The sequence below is a fragment of the Pseudorca crassidens genome, chromosome 12 (assembly GCF_039906515.1).
Source record: "Pseudorca crassidens isolate mPseCra1 chromosome 12, mPseCra1.hap1, whole genome shotgun sequence".
NCBI classification, from domain to species: domain Eukaryota; kingdom Metazoa; phylum Chordata; class Mammalia; order Artiodactyla; family Delphinidae; genus Pseudorca; species Pseudorca crassidens.
Genome location: NC_090307.1, coordinates 19,388,573 through 19,415,788, shown reverse-complemented (window position 1 = coordinate 19,415,788; position 27,216 = coordinate 19,388,573). Strand labels below are relative to the sequence as shown.

The following is a 27,216-nucleotide window of genomic DNA, read 5'->3' as shown; positions in this document are numbered from 1 at the left end:
CCAAGAAAGAATGCACTACCAAGTCCTTTCCAAAAGTAAGTGGCAAAATCGAAATTTCAATTGTAATAGGGACAAATCGGCTTAATTAGTATTCAAATAAACACATTCATAAATAGGTAGTGGTAAAACTACGACATACTGAAATTACATGGTGCCACATCATCTATTTAGACAGACACACCATATATTTCTACCTCCCACAGCATACTCAGAAGCAAAAGACATTGATGTGGCTTATTTAATAATAATTTAAAAAATCCAACCTATTCACATGTGAAATGCCAGCAACGTAACATGAACATTGGGGTCTTTAGCTGAAGTCCCCAAACTGAAGATTTGAACACACCAGCAATGACCCAGCAATGATCTCCTAGGCTTATACTTAAGTGAAATGAAAACATATGTCCACACAGAAACTAGTACATGAATGCTCACAGGAGCATTATTCCTAATAGCCGAAGACTGGAAGTAACCCAAATATCCATCACCTGATGAATGGATCTTTAACGTATAGCTATACAATGGAATCTTTTGGGGAATAAAAATGAATGATGCTCTGATAAATGATAAAACATATATAAACCCTGAAAACATTATGCTAAGTGAAATAAGTCAGTCAGAAAAGACCACCACATACTGTGGGATTCCATTTATAGGAAATATCTAGACTAGGCAAATCTATAGAGACAGAAAGTAGGTTAGTAGTTGCCAGGGGCTAGGGGGAGGGAAGGATGGAGAGTGACTGCTAACGGGCATGTGGATTTCTTTTCTTTTTGTAGGGGTCAAAAATGTTCTAAAATTAGACTCTGGTGCTGATGGCATAACCCTGAGAATATATGTAGAACACGGTACATTGTAAAAGTGAGAGGGGTGAACTGTAGGTTAAATAAATTACATCTCAATAAAGCTGTTTACAAAAGAAAAAACTGCAGCAGTAGTATTTGTACTAGAAATTCTAATTCTATAAGATAACTAGAGTCCCTAAATTTAGTCACTTACCATGAGTGAATGTCTGTTGGCAGAAAGAAGACCGGTTCCATACCCTGAGGCCAGACCACCCATTGCTCCATTATGAGCCGGTCCAATGATTCCGTGCATGTCCCCATGACCACCAGGCATGGCTGTGGACGGGCCCACGGCATGATTCCGGAGAACATGAATAGCATCGTCCAGTCTTTCTAAACGATCTTCAATTCGGCTTTGCTGTTGGTTAATAAATTATGTGAAATTTGATTTAGTTCGAAATGCGTGTGTAGGTTATATAAATAAAACCTGAGTTGACACGAATCACACTTTGGGTCTCTGAATATATGTTTCCAGTAAAGTTTATTTCCTTAAAATTATAATAAAAATAAATAGTGACCTTCCTAGAAAACTGGTGAAAATTGTTAATGCTATAATTATAGTGTAATTTTTTGTGAACAAATTCAGTAATTCTTCCAGGACATTGTTAGTACACATGCTCCACTATATTGCATAACTTTGAAAGAGAATTTAGATTTACTTCAGAAAAGAAAAAACATTTATTGAGTTTAAGGAACGTTCTGGCAGGCAATTGTTAAAGATTTCAAAAAGTTAACAATGGAAAGGTGACCTATTTATAGATTACCAATTAAATTATCTTCTTAAGGGCATATCTCCTGGGTTTCCTCTGTGCCATATGATATAGTGTTATGTATCAAGTCAGGGACAGGTAAATGCGTACAGACTGTAATTTCTTATCAAGTACTAACAATTTTTACTGTGTTTCTTGCTTTCTAGCTACCATCACCAGCTTGTGTGTGTGTGTGTGTGTGTGTGTGTGTGTGTGTGTGTAAAGGGAACTGGAGCCTCAAAACGGTTAAAGAAAAACATCGCAAAAATTCTGTCAACCAAAGTGGTAGGAGATTTCAAGACTGAAGAATCATAAAGACTTGAATGAATTGTTCACCAGGGGCTTCTAATTGATTTCAAAGCCCTTACTATAGTAGAGAATTCACTACCTTATAAAATGAAAAACCAGCTGATCTTTTTTTCACCCCAGCCATTAGGATCCTAGTTTTCCACAACTGGATACAGCCTATATGGATGGTTTTTGGTGAAGAAATTGGACATGGAGATGTGTATTCATTTTTTTCAGTGTGATCCATAATGATATCAAACAAACATCTCCAGGGTGCACTTTAAAATACACCGTCTCACTGGATCCTCACTCTACATGTGTAAGCAAGCAGCGAAGACATTATTATCCCTTCCTTATAGATGTGCAAATGAGGCTCAAAGAAATTAAGTGAATTAATTATTCAATGTCACACCGCCAGGAAATGGTAAAGTCAGGGTTACGATCTAAGTCTTCAAATCTAGTGCCTCTTTGTACCGGATCATGCTACAATCCACTTTGATTTCCAACGGGCTGTGCAAACAGATACACCAGCTCTCCCGCCTGAGAAAAACAATTTCTAATTATTCCCTACTAACAGAAAGAACGTGTGTCTAATACAGTCAGTCTAGGGTACAGAGCCTTCTGATTTGGTGGGCTTTGGTGTTAAGGGGCCTCCTTTAAACTCCTAGCTCTGCTGCTTATGTGACCTTGGAAAAGTGACTAAACTTCTTTGAGTCTATACTTCTTAATTTATAAAAATAGGAATGATGATATACGCTTCCAAGTGTAAGCGTGAGCACGAAAAGAAATAATACACGTGCCTATCATCCTTTCCGGCTCACAGCTTTTGGGTGGAGAGCAGTTTCTGCTTGGGAATCCCCTCTTGAGTGTTCAGAATTCAAAGAGAATTAAAGCTGCCGTTCACAACTTACAAACCTAGTCTTTACAGCTCTAGAGCTGGAAAAAAACCAGTTTTGATCGATGGGTCCCAGAGACTGACTAATGGAAGGAAACACTTAAAAGAACGATGGCCTGTAGATTCATGGGGCTTATGTAGGCAGTGCTTACACTGTCTCAATCTGTGGTCACCTTATTGGCTAAAATGTGGAGGTGGCCGATTTACACACGACAGCATGGAAAAGCACAGTGAAGGGGAAATCCACCTTTGTATCTGCATTTTTAGATTTTCCTTAAGTTGTTAGCCAAAAGGAAGAAAGGAAACCCTGAACGGCTGACAAGACAACATAAAGATAGATAGATAGATAGATACATAGATCTATGCCTACTTCCATGTTCCATCTCAAAATATGCAGAGAAAAAGGGAAACTCAACCTTGAAGAACAGCTCCTTGCTGCTACCCCTCCCCATCTGACTCATATACAGACCAGACAGTGCACAGAGCAGTGTTGCTTCATGCATGTTTCCAGCCCCTTCCACCTAGAGCTGAGGGTCAAACACTGAATCATCATGTGATTATTTATAATATTAATTACACCAAGGGAAAATTTTCAGCTATTCCCTACAAGAGAGATTTAATGAAATTACTAGATTTGCACGAGAATCAAAGTGAATGAGGAAATAAGCAGTAGGCTTCTTATTCAGAGGTCAAGGAGAACACGCCTATAAACCTGTTATTCTGGAAAGCAAAGCACAGAGACGTAGACTCTCCAAGTGTTCCAGCTCCACAGCATAGCTGGAACTCCAGCACTCTCATGTCAGGAGAGGCATCTAATCATTGATGCACATCTTCCTCTCAAGGGGAGGAGGCCAGGATCCTTCCAAGATTCTTAATCTCTTACCTGGTTCTAGATATTTAGAGCCCTGAGGCTTCCACTGTAGTAGTATCTGGGTTACAATCTATAAACAGGAACAAGCACCGTCTAATAACTCTGGCTCTAACCAAACGCGTGGGCTTACCTGACGTGAAAATAAGAACCTTGGAGAGTGAACTCAATGGTAAAGGAGACACATGGCCTGAGAATGGTCAGAGTGGGGACTTCCCTGGCGGTCCAGTGGTTAAGACTTCACCTTCCAATGAAGGGGGTGTGGGTTCAATCCCTGGCCGGGGAGCTAAGATCCCACATGCCTTGTGGCCAAAAAACCAAAACGTAAAACAGAAGCAATATTGTAACAAATTCAATGAAGACTTTAAAAATGGTCCACATCAAAAATAATCTTAAAAAAAAAAGAAAGGCCAGAGTGAAGATGTGCAGATGAAACTTACCAAAGAGTGTAAGGGTCCTTCATAATTAGGAGATGATGAAGCCTGTCCTCCATTTCTAGACCAAACAGCTGTGCCTGCTGATATGAAAATGGGAATTACAATGAGATCCGTATAATCTTAAAAATAATCTTACCAACATTTTAAACAGTTCTTGTAAAAATTAGCAATATTGATTTCTACTTGGACAACAGGGAAATACACGTAAACTTCCCATACAAGAATTTGGGGGCGAGGAAAACATTTTAAATGTAAAACATGTAGACTGTACGTGGACTCAGAATTCTCTCAGGCTTCCTCCTAAAAGGGAACACTTCAGTGATTCTGAATTTTAGCTAGAGAAATGTCCCTTTGATAGAAAACTATCATACACAGTCAAGGTACTTTTAAGAGTGCAAAGAGGGGCTTTCATTACACCCTCATGCAAAGCCAGTTTGTTAAACCAAAATTCTCTCACCAATGAAAAGCAGCTCTGCTACTTGTTTTTTAAATGATCTTTAAGAAAGGATAAGCCTTCAGAAACTTTTCAAGGAAATAAGATTAGCTGGCAGCGATCCACTAAACCAGAACTTTAAACACTCAATATAACAACATTAAGTAATTTCTTCCCAAGAAAACACGTTTTTAATGATTCACTATACTTAAAGAAAGATGCCTGCTATAATAAATATAACATGTCTAACCTACCACTTTCAAAATAAAAACCACTTTTAAATTTAAAATAATACATACTCCATGTAGAAAACTTAGAAAATAAAAAAATTCAAGAAAGGGGAAAAAAAATCTACGATCTCACAGAAATCTCCTGCTCCGACACTGCTAGCACTTTAAAAATCCATTCTTCCTGCCATTTCTGGGTGTGCATGTGTGTGTATTTTTATGCTAAATAAAAATAGAATATTTCGTTCAATTACTTTTAGTGACAGAATCTGGACAGAGCGATTGGTGTGAAAATAGCAGTCTATCCCCATATTTATATCTTCATAAAGTTCTTTCTTCCTAACATGTGCTCTTCCAGGATGGATTACCAGCACCCCAAAAGTGGCCTTGTTTCAGTGTCTTCCACATAAAGCATGCTCCTCGGTTTGGGGGATTTGTGGCGTTTTCTGGAATGATTTGTTCCCCGTAACTTTCCCCTCCCATCCTTAACCTGGAAGTGGAGTGACAGAGTGGTGAGCCCTGGATTCCAGCCTGAGCTCTGATATTGCTACTGATGGATCCTCAGCACATCCCATACTCTTTCTGGGCCTTTGTATGTCCATCTGTAAATCAGAGCATTCAACTCAAACAGCTGTTCTCAAACTTTATTAGGTTCTAGAATATTCTTTTTTCCAAATTATAAAATGGATGAAATCAGAGCTGCTTTGTTTGAAATGGGGAACTTGGGAGTTCTCCCTGTCCAGACTCCCTCATCCCTGGCCTCACTGGGCTCCGTGTTGTCTCAAGCCTTCTCTGGCTCTGGACATTGACACCTGTGATCATTTTCCAGAGCCTAACAATATGGTACTGAGCCGGAAGTGTACAACAATTCTGAACTTGACTTTTCTGTCATGGGGAGTATTTCCTTGCAGCTCCATTGTCTTCTATGTCATCTCTGGCTCTTCCCGGTTTCAACATTATCTCTCTGGAGATATGAACTAAAAGGTCCAAGCTATTTCCCTCTCTATTCTGTGACCCCCTGGTGTCAATGGAGGCTTGGAAAAGGCTGATATGAAGTCTCACCTAAGCCACTCTGAAAGCTTTGTGGCCATCTGAAACCTCCCACTCTTTACCAGGGAACCCACGTTATGAGGGGCCATGTGAGTGCTGCATGCAGGGAATAATACAGAGATGGAGGTGGCGGCATTCAGGCAAGTGACTCCAGTCTAAATTACAGTAAGGTCAGGTTTCAATCAGGTACAGATGTGATTTCGTGTTTTTTTGTTTGTTTGTTTGTTTTTAAGAAGCCACCTGTCCTCTTTCCCAAGAGAAGAGACATGTACCAGACAAGGCCTTTCTGGAAGCATTTATACTGGAAAGGCAATGCGCCTTTAAAATGGAGCTCCGAAAAGTGCAATGCTTTACTAACACAATTTAACAACTTATAATGTTATTATTTGAAGCCACAGGTCATGTTAATTTGTTCTATTAAATGGCAAAACATTCCCTTTTACTCCACAGCTACATCACAATTTATTTACACAATTATAGTTTTCTTCAAACATTCCAGTAACAAGGACTTTAAAGAGGGAATCTGAAAAGTCTAAAATTTCTGTGGGAAATGATCCTTTTGAACAGTCTATATTTGATGACTATATAATCTATATTCCTATTCATGACGATGTGAACTGGGTTTTCTCATTGAGATGTTTTATTGGAGTATATTATTCTGTGCAGAGCCAAGAAAAGTTTAAGAAGGAAGTTTCCCACATGCCTGTATTTCTAAAAACATGTAATTTTTACGAAAAGTTTTGGATGTAAATGACTTCACCATCGTAGGGCAGTCTGTCTCTCCCACCTCTTCCTATTTGTCTGTCCAGAAATGCTCTGTTTTGAGCTTTTGGAGGGAGTGAGTTTCCACCTAGTAGCACAGGAAGTGTAAGGGGGAAACCATTCCATAAACTGACACTCGGATGCAGTGGGTTTATGGTACTGTACCTGACAGAGACGGGGGAGAGCCAACAGGAGTTGAAGGGTTTGACGAAAAGCTGTTGTTAGTGTGATCTGGAGAATAGATCTTAAAACAGTGGGGAGAAAAAAAAAACAAACAAACCCTCATTCATTGGGAATAAATATTCAACAATTTTAAACCACAAAGTGTCAATGCAATTCATTTACAAATTCCAAGGTACACAATGCATTCAATGATCAACTGTAGTACCAATATTCTAAAATGAAAAACTTAACTGATTTTTCAATAGAAGAGCTATTGAGGTGGTATGAGATAGTGGTAAAAGAACCAGACTGGGGTCAGCCGACTTTAGTTCTTGTCCATTTCCTCCCATGTCCTCCCATGGCTGTGTGGCCATCAACCTACACAGATACTCCAAACCTCCCTTTCCCTCCTCCATACAACAGGCGGTTGGACAGCATCATCTCTAAGATTTTTGTCCAACCCCTTCTGCATTATGTTTAAGGCATGTGATTCCAAGGCATAAGAATGCTCAGACTGAAGAAAAACTTTTCCTTAGGTCACAATGCTAATATAAGTCAAACTCATCTCTGCCCCCATTGGTAAGGAAAAACCAACTGAAGAGACAAAACGTTAGAGCAAGTCTCCACTTACGTTTACAAATGATCACATTCAGCTTTTGAAGACCATACCAGGTACACTCCTTCAGACAAGGAAGGGTACCATCTGTCACTAGTGAACATGCAAGGAATGCTGGATTCTAGCCTCTAGGCAGTGGGCGGGCAAAGCGGAGAAGCTGAGTGCCAATTATGTGACAATTTCTCCTGGGTCTCAGTTATGGTCATTTTTCTGAAATGCCTTTTGCAAAGTGTTTTGGAATTACCCCTTGGCAAAGTCAGTCAGTCAGGGAGTACCCAAACGACTTCAGAAGAAAATAAGACATCAAAATAGAAAATCTATCCTCTTAAAGGCCCTGAGAATATCCACCAATCCACGATCGAGTACCGGGAAGCAGAGGAGGCAAGATGGAAGACCAGCCATCCGCTGGAATCTTCAGAGTTCTCTCCTCAAGTTTTCCAATGATCATTATGCAAGGAAGCTAGCCTTTCCAAAAATCAAAGCTATTTGCCATCCATTTTCTAAAATTCTAAATGTCCACTTCTGATTAAAGTTCACCCTTCTGCCATGGTACATATGAAGTCCAAAGTCAATATTTCCTCACCGAAGCAAGTGCTTTCCCCAGAGCATCTCCAGTCTGGGAGCTGCCTGCTGCTCCGCTTCCTCTATTTGCTGCAAAAACAAAAGGCAGAATATGAAAAACCAGGCAGTGAGACGCCAAATGATTTTCTATTCCTGGTCCATTTACTCACAATTTAATTGCATTTTTAATGCTAATTACGACACATTAATCTTTAATTAGCATTAATTTGTTTGCTGAGGTAGATGTCAAATATATTCATGTTACATTTTTTTACAGATAAAATACAAACCTGACAACCCTGGTTTAAAGATAAAGTGTTTTAGTTGCTATTACATTCCCCCTGGTTGTATATGAGTGGTTGGTGGTGAACAGTAGCAGGTGAGCATATGATGGCCATTGCTAAAAAGTGTGCAGTACTTTCAGGTCCCTGAAATCCTCAGAATTTGCCTTTTCTTTATATTTTATATAGTAAATATATATAGTATATATATAGTATATAGTATATAGTAAACTGCTTTCAAATTTAAAAAAACCTTTTTTTTGGCTATACAGCAAAATGAGATACTCCTCTCAGAGTTCCACAATAAACAAAATAAAACAAAAAAATCTATAACAGGCCTGCCTTCCTAGGAGGGAAAATATTTTTAATATTCTCCACATATTTTAAGTCTGTGTTCACATTTAAAGAATTCGAACCCTTAGCTACTAAAAGTCAATGTTGTCTCAAATTCTGGAGATAAAGTAAGTCCACATGATGATGAAGCAATCTCTATTATCTTAAACACTGGTGTTTCTACCTACAAAATAGATGAACAAAGAGTACAGTCAGCCTTCTGTATCCACAGATTCGGCATCCAAGGATTTAACTAACCTCGGATCCAAAATGTTCAGAAAAAAAAAAAAAATTCCATACAGTTTCAAAAAGCAAAACTTGAATTTGTTGTTAGTGGCAACTATTTACATAGCATTTATATTGTATTAGGTATTATAAATAATCTAGAGATGACTTAAAGTATATGAGAGGATGTGCAAGGGTTATATGCATATACTGCGCCCTTTTATAAAGGGACTTCAGTGTCCTCAGATTTTGGTATCTGTTGGGCGGTCCTGGAACCAATCCGCTGGAAGGATACTGAAGGATGACTGTACTGTTAATAAAGGGATATAGGTTCTGGTATATAATTCGAAGCCAGCTCTTTCTAACAAGTGTCTTTTGGAAGTAATTTGCTTTATAAAATGGTATAGCCAGTGGTGTCCTTCTTTTACATTTATTAAGGCCTCAGCATAAGCAAACAGATATAATATTTAAATAAAACCTATTAAGCTCCAGGAGAAGATGTTTCTCACTATTTTGTGAAATAAGAAAAGGAAATCTTAAATCAACTGATTAACCCAAGCAAAACTTCATTACACATTTAAAACTTAAGAAAAATTCCCAGCCCCATCCTCAACCCAAGAAAGCGATCCTTCTGGCAAATGTGACATCTTCAGCTTCCAGATCTGTAAAATACAGTTGCGGGATCAGATGGCAAGTGGTCAAATTATCTTCGTCTCTAGCTTATCCTGACCTCTGCTTAGCATAGTTAAATTATGCTTGTTATTTTTACATATTTATATGTTAGGTATGATAGTTCGATAATCTTTTGATGCGTGCTTTATTTGGTTAACAAAACTCACACCCACATTCATTTGTTAATTACTAAAACTGAAAGAAAACTGGTATGTGATAAAAAGAACACAATCACCTTCTGACAAAACAAACCTATTCTTATTCTTATCACAAATTCATAATAATAAAAATATATTAGTTGCTAGTACTAAGGAATTTATGTATAAGAAAGTTCTTTGAAATGAGGGTCTGACATCATACAATTCAGCTAGTGGAAGGAACTCAGAGATCAAGAGTGCTAAAAATACTTAATATAAGAGATAACTGAAATTATATCTGGTGTGAAAATAAAAATTTCTGCATCAAGGAGTTCTTTTAAAACTTAAGACAATTCTAAAGAGAAAATAATAAAGATTTTGAAAACACAAAGAGCACTAACATTTTTTAGCATGTATTACCATGGTATTTGGGGGCAATTATACGTATATATTTGTTTTTCTTCCCCCACCAGAAGCAATATTATCATATATACTTAAAATTAGATTTATCAGTCAAAATAATTTGTGATATCTGCTTGACTAGAAAACAGATCTTCATGAAATGAAAATTCAGAGCCACAATAGAAAAAAATTACATTACCTAACAAAGAAACTAAACTCAAATAGGATAAGATATTGTTATACTTATGGATAAAATTTGCTGCTGTAGTAGCTTTCAAAAGATTAATTCTTTGAACAGCTTTAAAATGAGAATAATAAGTGTTTTAAAATATACTTTCATGAAACCAAACAGAAAGAATTAAAAACCAACAAAAATATTTTAGAGACATTTAAAAAATAAAGTATACTCTCAATTTATCCCTTCCTCCCACCCTTTCCTCTCTGGTAACCATAAATTCATTGTCTAAATCTGTGAGTCTGTTTCTGTTTTGTAAATAAGTTCATTTGCATCTTTTTCTTTTTAGATTGGGAGTATGGGATTGACATGTACACCCTGCTATCTTTAAAATAGATAAGCAACAAGGACCTACTGTTAAAAAAAAAAAAGAATATGCCTAATTCAAAAATAAATTATATAGGGCATAAAAATCATACTTTAGAAGAGATAAGATACAATCCTTATGACCTTTTCATACTACGCCTTTCTAACTAAACTTTCTATTAGTGCCTGTTTTATACGGGGAGATGTTAGAACTCAGGAAGTATAATAGAAAGACAGGATTTAGCGCCTTACATTATGTTGTCATGAAAATGTTTCAGAAAACTACAAAGGCTGCTCATGGAAGCCACTGATAAGAGCAGACTATTTTTTAACATACAGCCAGCCATTCTACCTTGCAACAGCTGGAGAACCACCCCCAGGGCTTAAATTTCAAAGCAGTTTATTGGGACCAGTTTGCCCTTTCACTTGGAATGCCTTTTGTTCTGTTCCAGGAAACACTGGAGAAGACACATTTTCAAGAGTCCCTAAACATGTTCAGCTACATGGGTCCTTCTCCTGAAGATTTCTTTGTAGTTGTGTGCCTGTTATGTGAAAGGGCATGAATAATCAGAAAGTGAATATATATTTAATTCTCAAATAGCAAAATTTCTTCTATATTGAAGAAACGGGTCATGTTTAGCAAACTACACTCCTCATTAAATGTGTGCTCATCAAATCCACTTTCCCACCTTTAATGTAACAGGACTTGATTACTATTCCAGGCCTGAGTTTCTGTCAACTGATATTATCAGAAATTACCAAAATGCCCAGATAACAGAAATAAAGAGAAAAACTATTGCCGCCCTGCTTGGTAAAGACTGGATGGATTTCTCATGTTATTTTAGCTCTTACCAGTTTCTCTAGCTCAAGAGAAAAAAAAAAAAAAATCAAATCTCTAAGTAGAGCTGTAACAAAAATATGAATGGAAGATGAGAAGTTATTAAGAGGAACTGTAATTTTGTAGGAGGATTTGACACTGCCAGCCACCCAAGCATTATTCAGATGGCTTGAACACAGGTGCTATTGCTTGCTAGAAGATGGAGCAAAAAGAAGGGTTTAGTCTTTTCAGCTACAGGTGGGACCACCCTCGGTCTCAAACTCCACTTTGGGGAAAATGACAATTTCCATTAGACATACCCTAATCCAAACATCAGGATGAGTGGTGTCTGGGGATTGACTGCTGTGAACCAGAATTTGCAAGATGTGTTACCCCTTTACTGCACACCCAGAATCCCAGGCTGGGCACATCCTGAAGATATAAAAGGATGAAGAGGTGCAATTCATAGTGCCTTTGTCTGAAAGAAGATGATGGTTTTAAAAACTTAAGTTTTTCTGAACTGTGTCCAAGTGACCCTCATGTTATTAAACTAGTAGAAGCAGCCTAACAATGTCATGAGATTCTCTACAAAGATAACAAAAGAAGGAGCATTTCCAGCCTTCCTACGACCTACAATTTTAGAATAAAAACTTACATCTAGGCTACGACGTACTCATTTTTAGCAGGAGCGATTCCTAGGAATTCAGGGGGGAAGCTGGGCCCCCTGACCATGCGCAGGAAATGGATGAGAAGACTTAAATCAAACTGGTTTATTGTTCTCTGTTGGTGGTCTTTGTAACTAAGATGCCACGACACTGCTGGATAAAATTCCTATTACTCTTAGGCTCTGTGCCTGTTCATCACCCAACTGTATTTGAAGGCTCAAGATTCTTGTAAAAGACGAAGTGAATCTTATGTGACTACTCTCATAATAAAATTACTGTGAAACCAAGTCCTCAAGGGGAAACGGACATAATGTTTCTACTAGAAAAGCCACATACTAAAACGCATCGTGTCATACAAACATGTCATTAGAAGTGAAAGTTGGAAGCCAGATTAATCCATGAACCAGATAGATATTCCAGGGTAATCTTTAGCATATGTTGCATTCAATCAATCTTGGAAGTCTGTTCCTTCAACACTGTTTGGTTTGAGGTTTAAAAACATGGCAAATACCATGCTTTAGAAAAGCAGGCCGGTTAAAGACTAATAAAACAATAACAGTTATTATAACCATTATGCTAGCTCTATGCCCAATTCCCTCTGAGAAGAAGGGAGGGTGTGTAGCCCCAAACCACAAGCACTCACACCCTCTGAATGTATACAAGTGGTATCTCCCAGTGGGTAACTGAAGCCCTCTTGTCCTTGGGTAGTCTAAGGGGATTGTGTTAGTCTCAGGGGATTGAGGTGGGTCTCTCAACCCTTTTGAATAGGAAGGGCTATTGGATAAGGCAGGTAGGAAGGAAATATGCAGACAGTACGTACCTACATGTACCATGTGTATGACTACCATCTTCTAGACATCTCTCTCCTCTAGAGTTGGTATCTACTAACTAAGTACAGTTCCTCCTCTGTATGCATGCTCACATGCAGAGGCATTATTGGACTGCAGTGATTCTAAAGTACACTGAGCAGCATTACATTGAAAGAGTTTTAGGAATCAAGTTGAAAGGCTCTGATGGTGGTAACTCTTGAAGCCCTCAGACTTAGCTTCTATCCTTAACTGGCTGCCACATCAGGTGAACGACTAAGAATCCACGGTGTGTTCCATGCACTATATTCATGTAATTTCAGGGTGCTAAACAGACCCTTCTAAGTCAGACATGCCTAATGCAACCTCCGGAGTTTGCTGGCAAGGCTTCGCAGAAAAGTAGTCGTCTACATGCCACATGTAAAATATTTTACTGTACGATTCTTTCAAAAATCCATGGATGAATGTGTCATTTTAAAAAAATCCTGTCGATGGGCTTCCCTCGTGGCGCAGTGGTTGAGCGTCCGCCTGCCGATGCAGGGGATACGGGTTCCTGCCCCGGTCCGGGAACATCCCACATGCCGCGGAGCGGCTGGGCCCTTGAGCCATGGCCGCTGAGCCTGCGCGTCCGGAGCCTGTGCTCCGCAACGGGAGAGGCCGCAACAGTGAGAGGCCCGCGTACCGCAAAAAGAAAAAAAAAAATCCTGTCGTTAATAAAATCTGAGTCAGCTTTGTCCTTCCAAGCATTTCTCAAAAAATGATATTGGGCATTAAAGGGCAAAAGAAAACAAAACAAGAAACAACGGCTATCCCTCCAAGTCAAACACAGCCATCCTGAACCTCAGTGAGCATCTTCCATCTTTCAGATGCAGAGGACAGAGCCGTAGGCAAAGGAGCATGTTTCCAGAGAGGTTACCCTCTGATGATTCTGGAGTTTACATCTCACTCCACATGCATTTTGTTGTCCTGTCACTGGTTGAGGACAATCATTGACTGCCAGGAAGACACGGTATAACATGAAACTGAGAGATGGAGCAATGATCTTCCTCTGAACTGAAAAAGCCACTTCCTAAGACATCAACGCCATTTATGAAAAGACTGTGTTGCCTTGCAACTTTTCACCAAGAAAACTTGAAAAATGTGATGTCCATGTGTTAGTGTTTGAACCCCATTCTTACGGCATTAGTATTGCTTACAGTCATTTTCTACAGAATCATGTGTGTAATCTCAAACATGTGTCAGGCTATGTGTTCCCTATTTACCAATTATTTAATTAGTTCTGTTTGTTCTTTGAGATACAGGCAATGTAATATTTCTTTATTTCCTGCATTTCAGAATGAGTGAGTATATGCCAAATATTTTCAAAAGTCTACAGATGTATCCTATTAATCCATACTGTTTGTTAGGGAAGTATCACTAACATCAGAAGAGAAATCTTCTCTTCTTGTTACACAGACATACTGCCATCCCTGGCTTCTACCACACTGTGAAAATCGAACTAAAGCCTAGGAGAATTAAAGTGCAAAGAAAAAAATAATAAAGTGCAAAGAACCAGGAGCGACTCGGACCCCGTGCAATATTAAGGTTTACTATCATACTTAAATTCTCCTCTGTATTTTAACTTAAGGAATTTGAGGATGTATTATTTTAGGGATGAACACTCTAGAATGTTCTCCCCTGAAGTAACCCTAAAGTAATAATTGTATGTATGCAAATTAATAAAGATCTGTTCCTCCAGAAAGCTGAATTACCATGTCTACTTATGTCCCGAAATGATTCTGAAGCTTTCTCACATGCTGCTAGTGATTTTGACAAGTACACCCAGGATGATGGAGTAATTTATGCAATAAAGTTGTTCCTAAAAAGCATTTTCTGGGTTCTCAAATCGCACACTTTTCCCTTCGAAAATTATAGCTCCTTTATTATTGTCTAGACCCTGCTCCACTTAAACAGGGCCCTTTGGTCTGGATAAAAAGTTAAGTCCATCTTTAGGATGTAGCTGAGCCCATTAGTATGTAGAAGTCACCTATTATTGCCCTAACCGCCCAGACCAAATGAAGGAGAGTAGATATTCCTGTTCATCTACAAGCCAGTAATGAGCCAATCAGCTTAAATAAAGCGAATTCCATTCCCACTGAGACTTGTCGTGGCTCTGCTGACCACAGCTCGTGGAGGATAATCACACCATCTCATAATATCTCTTTCTCCCCAAGTCCTGACTTCCCTCGTGGCGCAGTGGTTTAGAATCCACCTGCTAATGCAGGGGACATGGGTTCGAGCCCTGGTCCGGGAAGATCCCACATGCCACAGAGCGACTAAGCCCATGCGCCACAACTACTAAGCCTGCGCTCTAGAGTCCACGAGCCACAACTACTGAGCCGGTGTGCCACAACTACTGAAGTCTGCACGCCTGGAGCTCGTGCTCTGCAACAAGAGAAGCCACTGCAACGAGAAGCCCGCGCACCACAACGAAGAGTAGCCCTGGCTCACCGCAACTAGAGAAAGCCTGCGTGCAGCAACGAAGACCCAATGCAGCCGAAAAAAAAAGACTGTTTGGCAAATCAGTCAATATAAACGTTTTTTCAAATGGTGCCTAGGTCTACGTTCCTCAACTCAAGCTTTTGCTCTACCTTTGTACCTTCCTAAAAAAAGAAAATTACTCAAACCATAAGTAGACAGGAAATGTGCCTTGTAAGAGGATGAATGACCGGTCATCCTTCTTTATAACTAGACCTCATGACTGCAGAAAGGGGTTTTCCATTTGTCAAACCACATTGAAGTGAAATATGCTTTTCTCACTCTTTCAGTTCTGCACTTCTTTCTTTCTTCTTGTTTTTCGGATCTGCCAAAACTGCATTGATAGCTAACAAAACTTCCCCACTCGACCTCTGCCCGTAGCTCTCCAAGGTCAAACTGATGCAACACATTGGTAGAGGCTTTGTTATGAAAGTTACAAAAATGGAAACTCTTCCCTAAATTCGCCGCTTAGTGCGACATGGCGGCGAAGGGAAGGGCTGCTAGCTGGCTCATCTCAAGTGTGAAGTATATTATTGAGTAAGCAGGGAGTGTATTATTTAGGCAGAATTCTATTTGCAACATTTCAAAACACATCTCTTCTCGTTCATCAAAAACTCTCCCCCTCATAAGTGATTCATGCCACTTCCCGAAGTTCCACGGACTATCTAAAGAAAATGAAAAAAAAAACAAAAAAAAACTGCGAAGAGCTGAGGAGACTAAACAGCAGTATTCTTCTGTCATACATTCGTCTCTATAAAATGTACAGTTAGTGTTCTCGTCACTAACTGGACCCACTAGAAGTGATCATAAGGCCGAGCTAGGGGTGGGTTTGAGCTACAGCCAGAGGAGGTGGCGACCCATGGAAGTCTGAGGTTTTAATAAGACCCTGAAGCATCAGACCGTGCCACTCATCTGAAGGACAGGGTTGTCAAAGGCAGAATCAGAAGCTGGTGGCTGCCTCACCGCTAACCCGGACTCTTCCTCCAGGGGCAGCTGCATGCCCTGCCTGGCTCTTCCCTCAAGAGAAGAGTGTTGGTGGGCTAACCGTCCATCCTAGGGAGAGGACCATAATGGGCATCACGAAAATTGAGAAGATGATGGCTCAGCTCATTCGATAGAGGCACTCTGCTTGGGTCGTAACTTATCAGTGAATTTGCTGCGAAAAAGCAGCAACTCACTCCTGGCCCATTGATGCCCAGGCACCTCCTCTCCCATAAGTCAGCAAACACTTCGTCCCCTCTGGAGGACTCAACAATGCCACAGTCTCCATAAGGTGAAGCTATCTAGTTATTAATAACAATCTATAAATGTCACACGAGCTAGTTTTCAGAAGACAGTGCTGTGTTACGGTTAAAAGCTTTGCACAGTGACTGGAACTTGAGAAGCGATAAATAACTCCTATTTAGAGCTATTATGCCTTCTATCTTACTACTCTTCAATGGTTCGTCTTACTGAAGTTCACTTTGTTAGCTGTTTGAGACTGTGAGAAGCAAGGTAGTTTTGGTCTATTTAAACCTTTATTCGATCTAATCACTCACAATGGAGACAGTGGCCAAATTTCATTTTCTTGGGACAAAAAAAGTGATTACAGTCAAGCCAATGACAATTTGTGTTTGGTTCATCTGTCTGTTCATTTTGGTTATGTGATAAAAATCCATTGCTTGATTACTGTTCAGTGATGGGGTGGGGAGAGGTCCTCGATTATTAAACCCTGACCCTGGTTGTCGGCAACAGAACTGGCGTTTCCAAGACTCACCCATTATACTGTCTGTTCCGTTGGCAGGAGGTGTACAAGACGAGGTGCTGTAATGGTTTGTACCACTGCGGTGGAAAGTGGACATCGGAGGAAGACTGGAATTGATGTCTGCTGAGGAGTGTGATGGATAGCTCTGTGGCAAGAAGCAGAAAAAGGAGGCCATAGTTAATCACAAAACATCTGGTGGATTAGTTTTCCAACACTTCTTTCAGAACTCTTCGCTTTGCAATGGAGACAGCCCTCGGAATTTCAAAATATCCAAGAATACATCTTGCTTAGCTCTGACAGCTTTCATTTTTCAAATAATAAAATACAAAGACATAGTTGGTTTGGGTTTGCATCAAATCTAGGGGAATATAATGGCAATGCTGGACCTTGAGAAATGATCACGATCTCTAAATATAAAAATTACTGCTTAAAGGCATGTCTAGGACTTCAGCAACATAAGAGACCACCACCACTATTATTTTTCTGTATGGCTTATTGATCAAGTAAGAAAGATTCCATAATATAATGAATAAAACACCACCATGACCCACAGGTTTACATTCCACTTCATCCTGACCTTCTGAATACAAACTGACCAAGAATAACCAGTCTCAAATCTTCTTCCTGACAAACTGGATCATCTTTCTGAACGCCAGCAAGAACAAAATGGTAAATGAAAAATTTCAAAAGCAGTAATGATTCAATCTCTCTCTAAAGCATTAACACATAAAGCCTGACATCAATGACTGTGTTGAATTACACTGGAACAAACGAACGGAGAATGACTTAGCTCCTCTCCCTTAGCAATACGCCATAGAGTTGACTATGAAAAAAGAACATCGTCTTTTACAGAATCATTTACTTTAAGGCTTAGCTTTGGGTTCGACCATCATACTAGTTGTCCAAATAAGCTGCTTTTCTTGGAGCATCTCACAGTGCCTGTAAGTGCTGTACCATCAGCAGATCACTAACAGAAACATGGTTATTTACAAAACCACGGTTATTTACAAAAATGGAGCTATTTTCTTTTTCATGACAAGAAAGTAGCTGAAAAAGTTATTCTCATAGGCATTTGAATGGATTACAGACACGTAAAGGAAAAATGTTTAAGTTAAAATATAACACTTTTTCTTTCTATGTAGTATATTAATGGGCTATGCATCTTTATTATATCATTATTGGAGATTCTGCTGAAATTAAGAGATTGAATATGATGCTGAAAGTCAGGGGTGATTAAAGCGTGGACACACTGTGTCTTGGGATCCCCTAGTTATTTCGTGAGGCCCATCTTGGGTTCTATCTCTTCCTTGAGGGTCCCTTACTACTTCCAACTCTTTCATAATCTCGTCTCTTTGAATCCCTAATGCATTTACATTCTGCACTGCGCCATTAAACACTTAATTAAATGTTGCTTTTCCATGCTTTCTCTTTCAAGAGCATTTCCACCGAAACTGTAAACTCTTCAAGGGGAGGGATAGAGCTCATAGCTCCGCATCCCACAACTTGTGGCTGAGTGCTAAACACACTCATCCTCTGAACAAAGAACAAAGAACAACAGGTTACCAGCTCGTGTTTAATAAATAGTGGACTGAAATGCTACTTATCTGAGAGACAACTAAACAGTTTAGAAAATGAATCTACATTTTGGAGTCAGTTTGCCAATGACGTGGCAGATGCCTTTGGAAATATTACCTCTGCACACTCCAAACAGTCCAACGGAAAGGACAACTTCAGTGAGAAAGTTGGGATGATGCCCTTAAACCATTCCAAGTTCCCAAGAATGCCTTTCAAACTTTAAAATTTCATGGACATCTTTGCTTGACCAAAAATTCCTTAGGCCACCTGTTAAACTCATTTCTACTTGGCACTTACAGAATACCCCAAGTAGTCCACGAAATTTTCTCCAAAGAATGATAGAGTGGGCCCATTCCATAGTACGACTGACCTAAAAAACTGGATAAGCCATGGAAGACCAAACTTAGAAGAGCTATTTCTGCTTGAGAGCTAAAGACTATAATAATGTAGAAAAAAGAAACAGACTATGGAAAAAGAAAAGTAAAAAAGATGGTTTGATTTCATTTCTACCCAGTCCTATTCCATGCTGAGTTTCTGAAGCATAGAGAAACCTTATAAATCAGTCCCAAGCTTGCAAAAATCAAAACAGAGGAAAAAGCATTTTGAAAAATAGTTAAATAACTACAATAATGACAGGATGAGACAGGAAAAAGATTGCTGCATCAGTGAGAACTTTTAGACCCTTTCAACTTGGTGTAAAATGGGCAGTAATTCAGGATTTGACAAAGAGTTACTACTGAGTTCAGAGAATAAAGAGAAAAGTTCTTCCCCACAGATTTTAATGGGGAAACCAATGCAATCCATGTAAATCAGTAATTTTTAGAGACTCACAGAAAATCAGATGCTGAAAGAAGTTAATGAGATTTATAACTAGACTATTTTACAAAGAAAAGGATTTTGACAACTACTGTCACTCAAAGACGTAATAAAAACACCCACAGAAAATACTAGTGATATGTGAATAATGTCTCTTTAAGAGTATTTAGGGATCAACTATAAGCACTCCCCTTAGTCTTTCTTACTTCAGCTATTAATACTGTCTACCCTGCTTGCCACAAAGCAAAGGAAAGGGGAAGTATGACAAAGTGTTATGGTTTTACATGCCCACTATTTGTTTATTTATTTTTACTTATGATACCCAATTATAGTGTATGTGGAGTCTACTGACAGAGTAAGTGTTGAAAATGTTTCCATGAGTGATGTTTTTATCAACCTATGGGTCGATAATTCACAAAGAAGAAAATATAGTTGTTAGCACATACTAAGAATAAAGTAGTCAAACTTCGGGCTAGAGCAGGGTTGCACAGTCTTGGCACTGTTGATCTTTTGTGCCTGACCATTCTTTGCTTGGCAGGGGTTGGGTGTGGGTGTAGGGGGGTTCCTCCCACGCACTGTAGTATGTTTCCCGAATCCCTGGTCTCTGTACGCTAGATTCCAGCAGCACCTATATGCACCACGCCCCTCTGAGTTGTAACATCCCAAAATGTCTCCAGAGATCACCAAACATTCCCTGTAGGGCAAAATCGCTCCCAGTGAGAGTCACTGGAGTAAGACTTTATGTTACAAACAATGAAAGACAACAGCACTTCCTCTATATTAAAATTCCAGACTCCCAGGACTATTTCCCTGTGTGGTACAAAGACCATGCCTAACCCATGCCAGAGTGCAGGGATTCTATCCTATTTTTGAAAAGAACTCTGCCAAGTCATTCCAAACTTAAGCCTTCTACAACAGCTCATCCCAAAGCTTAACCACAAACTCCATTCTTCTGAGTGATTTTGCATGTGTATCTGTGACATAGCAGTGATTAGCTGTGGGATTGTTGTAGAGGCTGAAACTGTTCAGGGGATTTAAAGAATCAAAATGGGTGACTTGACAGTTGCTACTGATATATGTGGATTTTAAGCTTTGTGATTACATGTTCTATTATAACACAGTATAAAGTGATAAAGGCAATAATGTTTCTAAAATGTGCTACCTTCAGAGACATACTAATTTGGCCAAATTACACCCAAAGTAATCCAAGGAAAGCTTTCTTCTTTTTCTCAAACTATTCCTTTGTTCAGTATAGAATTGGGCAAAAGCTCCAGATGAAATTTTTTTTTTTTTTTTTTTTTTTGCGGTAGGCGGGCCTCTCACTGTTGTGGCCTCTCCCGTTGCGGAACACAGGCTCCAGATGCGCAGGCCCAGCCGCTCCACGGCACGTGGGATCCTCCCGGAGCAGGGCACGAACCCGTGTCCCCTGCATCGGCAGGCGGACTCTCAACCACTGCGCCACCAGGGAAGCCCTCCAGATGAAAATTTTAAGGAACTACCATTACTTTTAAATGAAAGGTAACTAAGCACCTACTGTATACTCAAATGATTCTCAATCACTCTCAGATTTTTAGAAGTCACTTCAGCAAGAGAATTTTGAATAGTTACTGAAATCACAATGATTACTAGATATAATCATTCAATAGTTTCCCTATCAGTGAGAAAATTCATCAGGCTACATTACCAGAGACCTAATTCATTTGCCCTTCTCAAAAACAAAACCCCTCATCTCTAAGATCTGCTAAATGATCATGTTAAGAATGCAAACTGTTTTGAGATGGATAAATGACATTACAAATATAGCACCTGATACAACCTATTGGGTTACTCCTTCAAAATGATCTTTCCTCCTGGTTGATAATATTGTTTTGGTTCAGCAAACTTTTCTAAAAGGGTGTAGCTGGTTTCCTTCTTAAAATTACATTTTCTGTGCATTTGAGCGCATTTTCAACATGCTTCCCCCATGCAGTGAACTCGATTGGGATAAAAATCAAACCACCTAAGTCGAAGTTCTAGATCATGATAAAGGAAGAAAGAAATACAGGAGCGAAGAAAAGTAAATGTCAAATGAAATTCCAACATATAGTACAGTGCCGAAGTCTTTTATTTGTAATCAAAACTTTCCTTGCCTACAGGACACATACAATTTTGATCATGGGTTCTTTAGAGAAGTACAAAATGATGATGGCGAAATAAAAATGTTAGCCAAGAAGAAATTCTAGTATAATAGTAAGTGCTATTTCTTTAAGCTTTCATGCTAATGACTCTAAGTAGGAGGTGGGAGAAGAAGAAATTTGAAAGTAAATCATCTGCTATTTATTGAAAATGTGCTGAAATTTAAGATAGTTTGTGATTTCCACATTCAAACTTGAGAGATGATTAAAAAAAGGTCAATTCCATCTCCATCATTTATCTCTCATTTGAAGATAAGCTAACTGACCCCCCAGTGTCTCTGTCACTAGGACTAACTAAATTGATACTTGAAAGGATATCGGAAATCTTAACCTCTGGGATGTTTTCAGTCATCAGAATAGGATATGTCACCATTTCAATATCTCTGGTGGCCGAGCAAAAGAGAATAAAGACCACAGAAATCCAGAAAGTACTATCTCCCATATTAGAACAGAGAAAGAAACATAAATCTGGGTATTAGAAGAAAAAGGAGCACATCGCAAGATGGAGAGTAGTAATATAAGTCCCACTAACTGGATTTTTCATACTCTTTTGCATTTTGAAGATTAGAGGTTCATACCTTTTTTAAAGCCATTTTACTGCGCAAGATACTTGGTCCCATATTATCTGTATCCCAAACCTTCATGATCTAGAAGTACTCTTTCCTCCATTTAGTGATAGACTTAAGTTCATCAGTGGGTTCTGGGCTGTGGTAGTTTTTGAGGTTAGAAAAACATCTGATGCGTTACTTCCTCCAGAATAAAGACACGTACTAGGATGGATGAGTATAGTATTGGAGGGTATGGAAGTATAGCTAAAATACTGAAAATTGGGAATCTGATCTAAATAGAAGCCCCATGGTTGCTGTTACTGATGGGAGTGTATAGGAAACATGAACGCTTTCCTTCAGGTGTGGTACAAGAGTTCAAAGCTGTCACCAGCTACAGAAGCCGGTCAAGGGGAAATGGAAATGCCCGTGGGAGATGTGTTATCACCTACTTTCAAAGTCCACTGGCTATCACTCTGCCCCCTGCAGTATATCCTTCAGTACTACAGATAGCAAAAAACCCCACCCCAAACCAAAAACCAAAAAAAAAAAACCCAAGGAGCCGCCACAGCTAAAATTCTGCAACTCAAATACAATATGTATTTATGTACCAAGGGACGATGACACTGTGATAAAGAAAGCACAGAACAAAACGCAATAAACAGAAGGACAGCGACAAAGAGAATATGGCTTATGAAGGTGGTCTGATTGAGTTTATGTCTTTGACTGCAGAAACAATACAACTGTAAGAATAAAGGGTACGTGCCAGTTTTACATTCATCGATAGAGTCCATGTGTACGTGCATGCAAAGACAGGGTGAGATTTAATAAACCAGCTGTGTTGTCCCCATTACCAAGTGAGTCTGCCTTACCAAACGTTCATGTGGATGCAGGCTGCAGTAGCTGCTAGACTGTGGAATATGAGAAGAATTGCCCAACATTCCTCCATAGCCAGGCTGATTCATCCCACTGGAGGAGCTCCAAGGGTCACTGCTGTGATGGCCATCTGTAAAGGACAAAGAAAACCATGACTTTTCTGAGGCACTCAGCCTTGCCTTATAGAGTAGGGTGTTTTCATATCCTGGAAAATGACTGCCTGTTGTATATTCATCTTTGTGTTGGTGAGCTGATTATATCAGAAGACAGTCTCATTATTTTTTCCCAAGTGGCTCTATATTGCCAAACAAATATAAATATTTAACAGAGTTAAAGGGTTCTTAGTAAAAATTTAACTGTAAAAGAACAGAACATATTTCTACATAGAACTATGTCAAGACAGCAAGGTAGCTAATGCTAAAGAAAACATTTCTTAGAAGTCTCCTTTTTTTTTTTTCTATGAAAACCAACTAAAAAATTAAACTGTTCCTAAATTTTGGGGTGAAAATAAAACACTTGAGATATTACAGGGTTGGCAAGCTTACAAGTTTTGAGAGCATATAAAGAAATAAGTAATAATGAAAAAAAAAATCTCTGATTTCAGACTGGATTTCATTTTTGTGACACACAGAGTAGATGGAATTAAAGCTGGAATTACATTCTGGTATGTAGGGAAGAGGAACCTCATGTATATAGTTCTGAGTTTTTGACTTCCTTTTAAATGTTTGTATTTTGGTATATAGTTAAATAGCTATCGTAAGCCTTCAGTAGCAATTGAAAGGGTACACACATGTCGTAAGGTAGATATTACCGTAAGGACAATTTTGAGAGCCTCTGGATTTTATACAACTGTGAGTTAAAAAGAGGTTTAAAATTATATGGAAATTATATGAAGTATCTTTTAATACCAAGTTAATCTTTTATTAACACCATATTAAAAATATTCCTACAGATTTTTTTTTACTCTCTGGACCTACTGGCCTCGAAGTTACTACTAGATTGCTATTGTTTGGTCTGGGTTTCTCAAATTAAGGGAGCAGAGCATCTATGTTACTGCTCAGTTCAAGTTTTCTTTCCTTCAGTAGTTTAACAAAAATTATTAAATGCCAGATATATACAAGGCCATCAGCTAGGTGTTAACTGTATGGCAGGCATTGCTCCCTTGAAAATAAGAGTATTTTCACCTTACACGTTATTTAATAAAGGCCTTTTGAAAATGTAGGCAGTATAGGCAAGTTAAATCTGACACTATATTTCATAAAGCCTTTTTTTCCCTGAGTTTTTCACCCCAGAAGTTAGAATTCAGAAAACTGGAATGGTTTCAGGGCAGGAAGGAATAATCCAGAGATGTCTTAAGAACTATGAAAGCAAAATCATGTCTGTGATTTTGACAACTAAAGAGTTTTAACGAGAAGGTGGAAGCTAAAGTTAAAAATAAGAGGTCACACAATAGTGGGTTTAAAATAAGCTACTAAAAAGAACTAAAATAAAATATGCTATTGACAGTCTCTGAATATCTTTCATCTAAACTGTATTTTCTTCAAGACCTGAATTCTCAGGGCACTGTGGACCCTTACTGAAGGACATTGATGTGAAATGGGATCACGACGTACTGTTTCTGTGATCATAACGTAAAAACGTAGGACTTTTTAAAAAGTTCTTATTCATGTACTTCAGATTTAGCTCTGAGATTGTGGAAGTTCAGATGCCATCTTAAATTCAAACATGAAGTTTAAGACCACTGACATTTCAAAGAGATGACATGCATGGCAAATAAATTGAGAATCTCTATCATTGAAAAAGAGTCTCCTGAAACATTCTGACATGATGCCCTACAAGGAAATACATTTAGGATTTGTTAACACAGACACTCTACTCAATGCAGACTTACAAAAATACACATTTTACATAAATTATGCTTTTCACAGTAAATTAATATTTATCACATCCCATGATCTTGGCATAATGTGGGTTTGAAAGAATAGAATTAGATGTGTGCAAATTAATTGTGCTCATCACAAATGTCAACTCAAAAAACATTTTTTTTTTTTGCTTCTTGGGTATTCATATGCAGAAAAGCAAATTCGTTCCCCGTAGTTTGTTTTGCGTGGTCTGCTACGGAGAAGAGCCTACTGCTTTACTCAACCTGATCTTTCCTTGCAGTGTGCACGGTTTAAGCAAGTGACCTTCCTGAAGGCAGACAGAAGAAATCTATCCTTCTGTCAGTTTTCTCAATGAAATTCAGCTTTGAGTGATGAGTCCTTGAGCTGGCAATCTCTATAAGCACCGGTAGTGGTAGCACACTCTCTCTGACTGGTCATAAAAGAGAGGCGCTGGTGCCCAAGTGGCTGCTACCTATAGCTGAAGGGGACACACCTTTTGTCATGGCACAGAACACACCCAAGTGACATACCTGCTGTTCCCCTGGAGAGAAAGGGACATCGAGGATAGGTCACAAAGATAAAAGACCCTGGTCAACAGGAGCTCCATTACGTGTGGAACCAATTCTCTCTATTCCCGAGGGACCCATTCGATTCAATTTTATAGATTTTCCATGGAATTTCACATGTGAACTAACAACTCAAAAGAGCTAACACTCTGAAGGGAAAGGAAACAAACCCCTTTGAAACAGAATGAGTTTGGGTATGTCCACTGTAATCTAAGGGAGATGCCAAGTCACCTCCCTGGGACTTGCTGCCCCAAGTGGCTCCCCTTCCCATGGCATGGGCCTTCCGGGAGGAGCACGAAGAAGGAAATCCCATGGCACTTTGCCAATGCAAAAAGAGTGAAGTCTGCATACAGGGGTTCTTGGTGAATCCCACATCTGAATTTCAGAGTATTAACCTGGAAACAAGAGCATCACATTTTGACAATAAGTGTCCCAGGGGTATAGGGAATGGGGCCTTAGCTGCATCCTCTGGACGGTCTCCTCTCATCAGCAGCTGCTGTCATTTCAACCATCTTGGTCTTTTCTAAGCAGCAGAAAGAGCTGTATTACCAGGGGTGAGATTATAAGCTCGGGGAACGCACATCCATGTGCACTGAATTAAATACACTGGACAATTAAATGGATTAAATATACCTTATCTACCACGAACCTGTAATTTTCTATATTTTTCTGGGAAAAAAGTTGGGTCTTGGGCCCTCAATCCGTATGTTGGAATAGAGCTTTTGCTGTGTAATGAAATAATATTCCTGACTTTAGATAGGCCACTTCATCTTCAAATGGGACACTTGTTCTTACCTATAAGTTAATAAGTGGCCAACGTTTTTACTGAAAAGAACAGATACTAAACTTGATCTTAGCCAAAAGGCCGAAAAGTGATTGTAAGTGTCCCACATTTTTATATAAAGGTATATATTAGGGTAATTTGTTCCTAGGAGGCTAAATCCGGGATGCTTAAAATACACACTCTTCTAAACATATAAACATCCTCTTCTCGGGAAGTGAAGACACAGAAATGATCAGTCGTGGAAGACCATTCCCCAAGGAGAATCTGTTCTAAGTAAGCAAACCAGTCTAATCTTAACTCATGATCTCTCAAGTGGCTTTCACTTAAAAAATAAGTCTTAGTGAAGTTTTAATTAATTTATTTTCAATGAATTCAATTCCTAAAACAGAGCATGACCTTCAGTGTTCTACACTTGCCTCCTATTCCATTTCTTGAGTAACAGATCAGCACTCTTCTGTCCCACATATGACATGAAAAGACCCGTGGATTTCCCCTCGGAAGAGGTGGTGTCTTACCTTGCATGAAGAAGGAGCTAGGGAAAGTGCTGGCTGCTGGTTTGGAGGAAGGGTAGCCTGGCGAGTCCCTATTGTAGTCGGCAGTGCTGGCTGACGGAGCATAAACCTGGGGAACAAGAGCCCGTTTAGTTTTGCTTGCTGCCTGGACCAAAGCATCTCAAGGTCCATGACTTTACAAGAAGCAGGCACAAAAGGCAAAATTTCTACCACGTCCATCCTAGATCCGACCAAAACCTGGAAACACTGCCCCTTTCCGAATACAGAAAATCAAAAAAAGGCCAAGTAGGTTTGTGTGAATGGAAAACCAGGTGTGATATTTTCCGGTTATGGGCAAGAATATTGAGAACTAGGTCTGGTTGTAAATATATTATATAATACCCATAGGGTTGTCCTGGGAGCCTAAGCATTCTTTTTTTTTTTTTAAACACAAATGGCCCATGAGCATGTAA

At 39.1% G+C, this 27,216-nt stretch overlaps 1 protein-coding gene and 1 pseudogene across 37 annotated transcripts in view; both read right to left on the bottom strand.

The window, feature by feature from the left end:
* The window catches only part of TCF4 (transcription factor 4), a 360,829-nt gene that overhangs the window by 31,043 nt on the left and 302,570 nt on the right, over positions 1-27,216 (bottom strand). For 31 of the 37 annotated variants that reach the window (XM_067698990.1, XM_067699001.1, XM_067698991.1 and 28 more), the window contains 7 exons: positions 26,768-26,873; positions 23,016-23,149; positions 17,046-17,178; positions 7,916-7,983; positions 6,720-6,798; positions 4,086-4,162; positions 1,000-1,203 (listed from right to left, as the gene is read on the bottom strand). In XM_067698990.1, the coding sequence (XP_067555091.1) occupies positions 1,000-1,203; positions 4,086-4,162; positions 6,720-6,798; positions 7,916-7,983; positions 17,046-17,178; positions 23,016-23,149; positions 26,768-26,873 (801 nt within the window). The remainder of the gene's footprint in view (positions 1-999; positions 1,204-4,085; positions 4,163-6,719; positions 6,799-7,915; positions 7,984-17,045; positions 17,179-23,015; positions 23,150-26,767; positions 26,874-27,216) is intronic. The other 6 variants (XM_067698998.1, XM_067698997.1, XM_067698993.1 and 3 more) reach the window with 1 other exon arrangement.
* On the bottom strand, positions 26,172-26,345 carry LOC137204262 (U2 spliceosomal RNA; annotated as a pseudogene).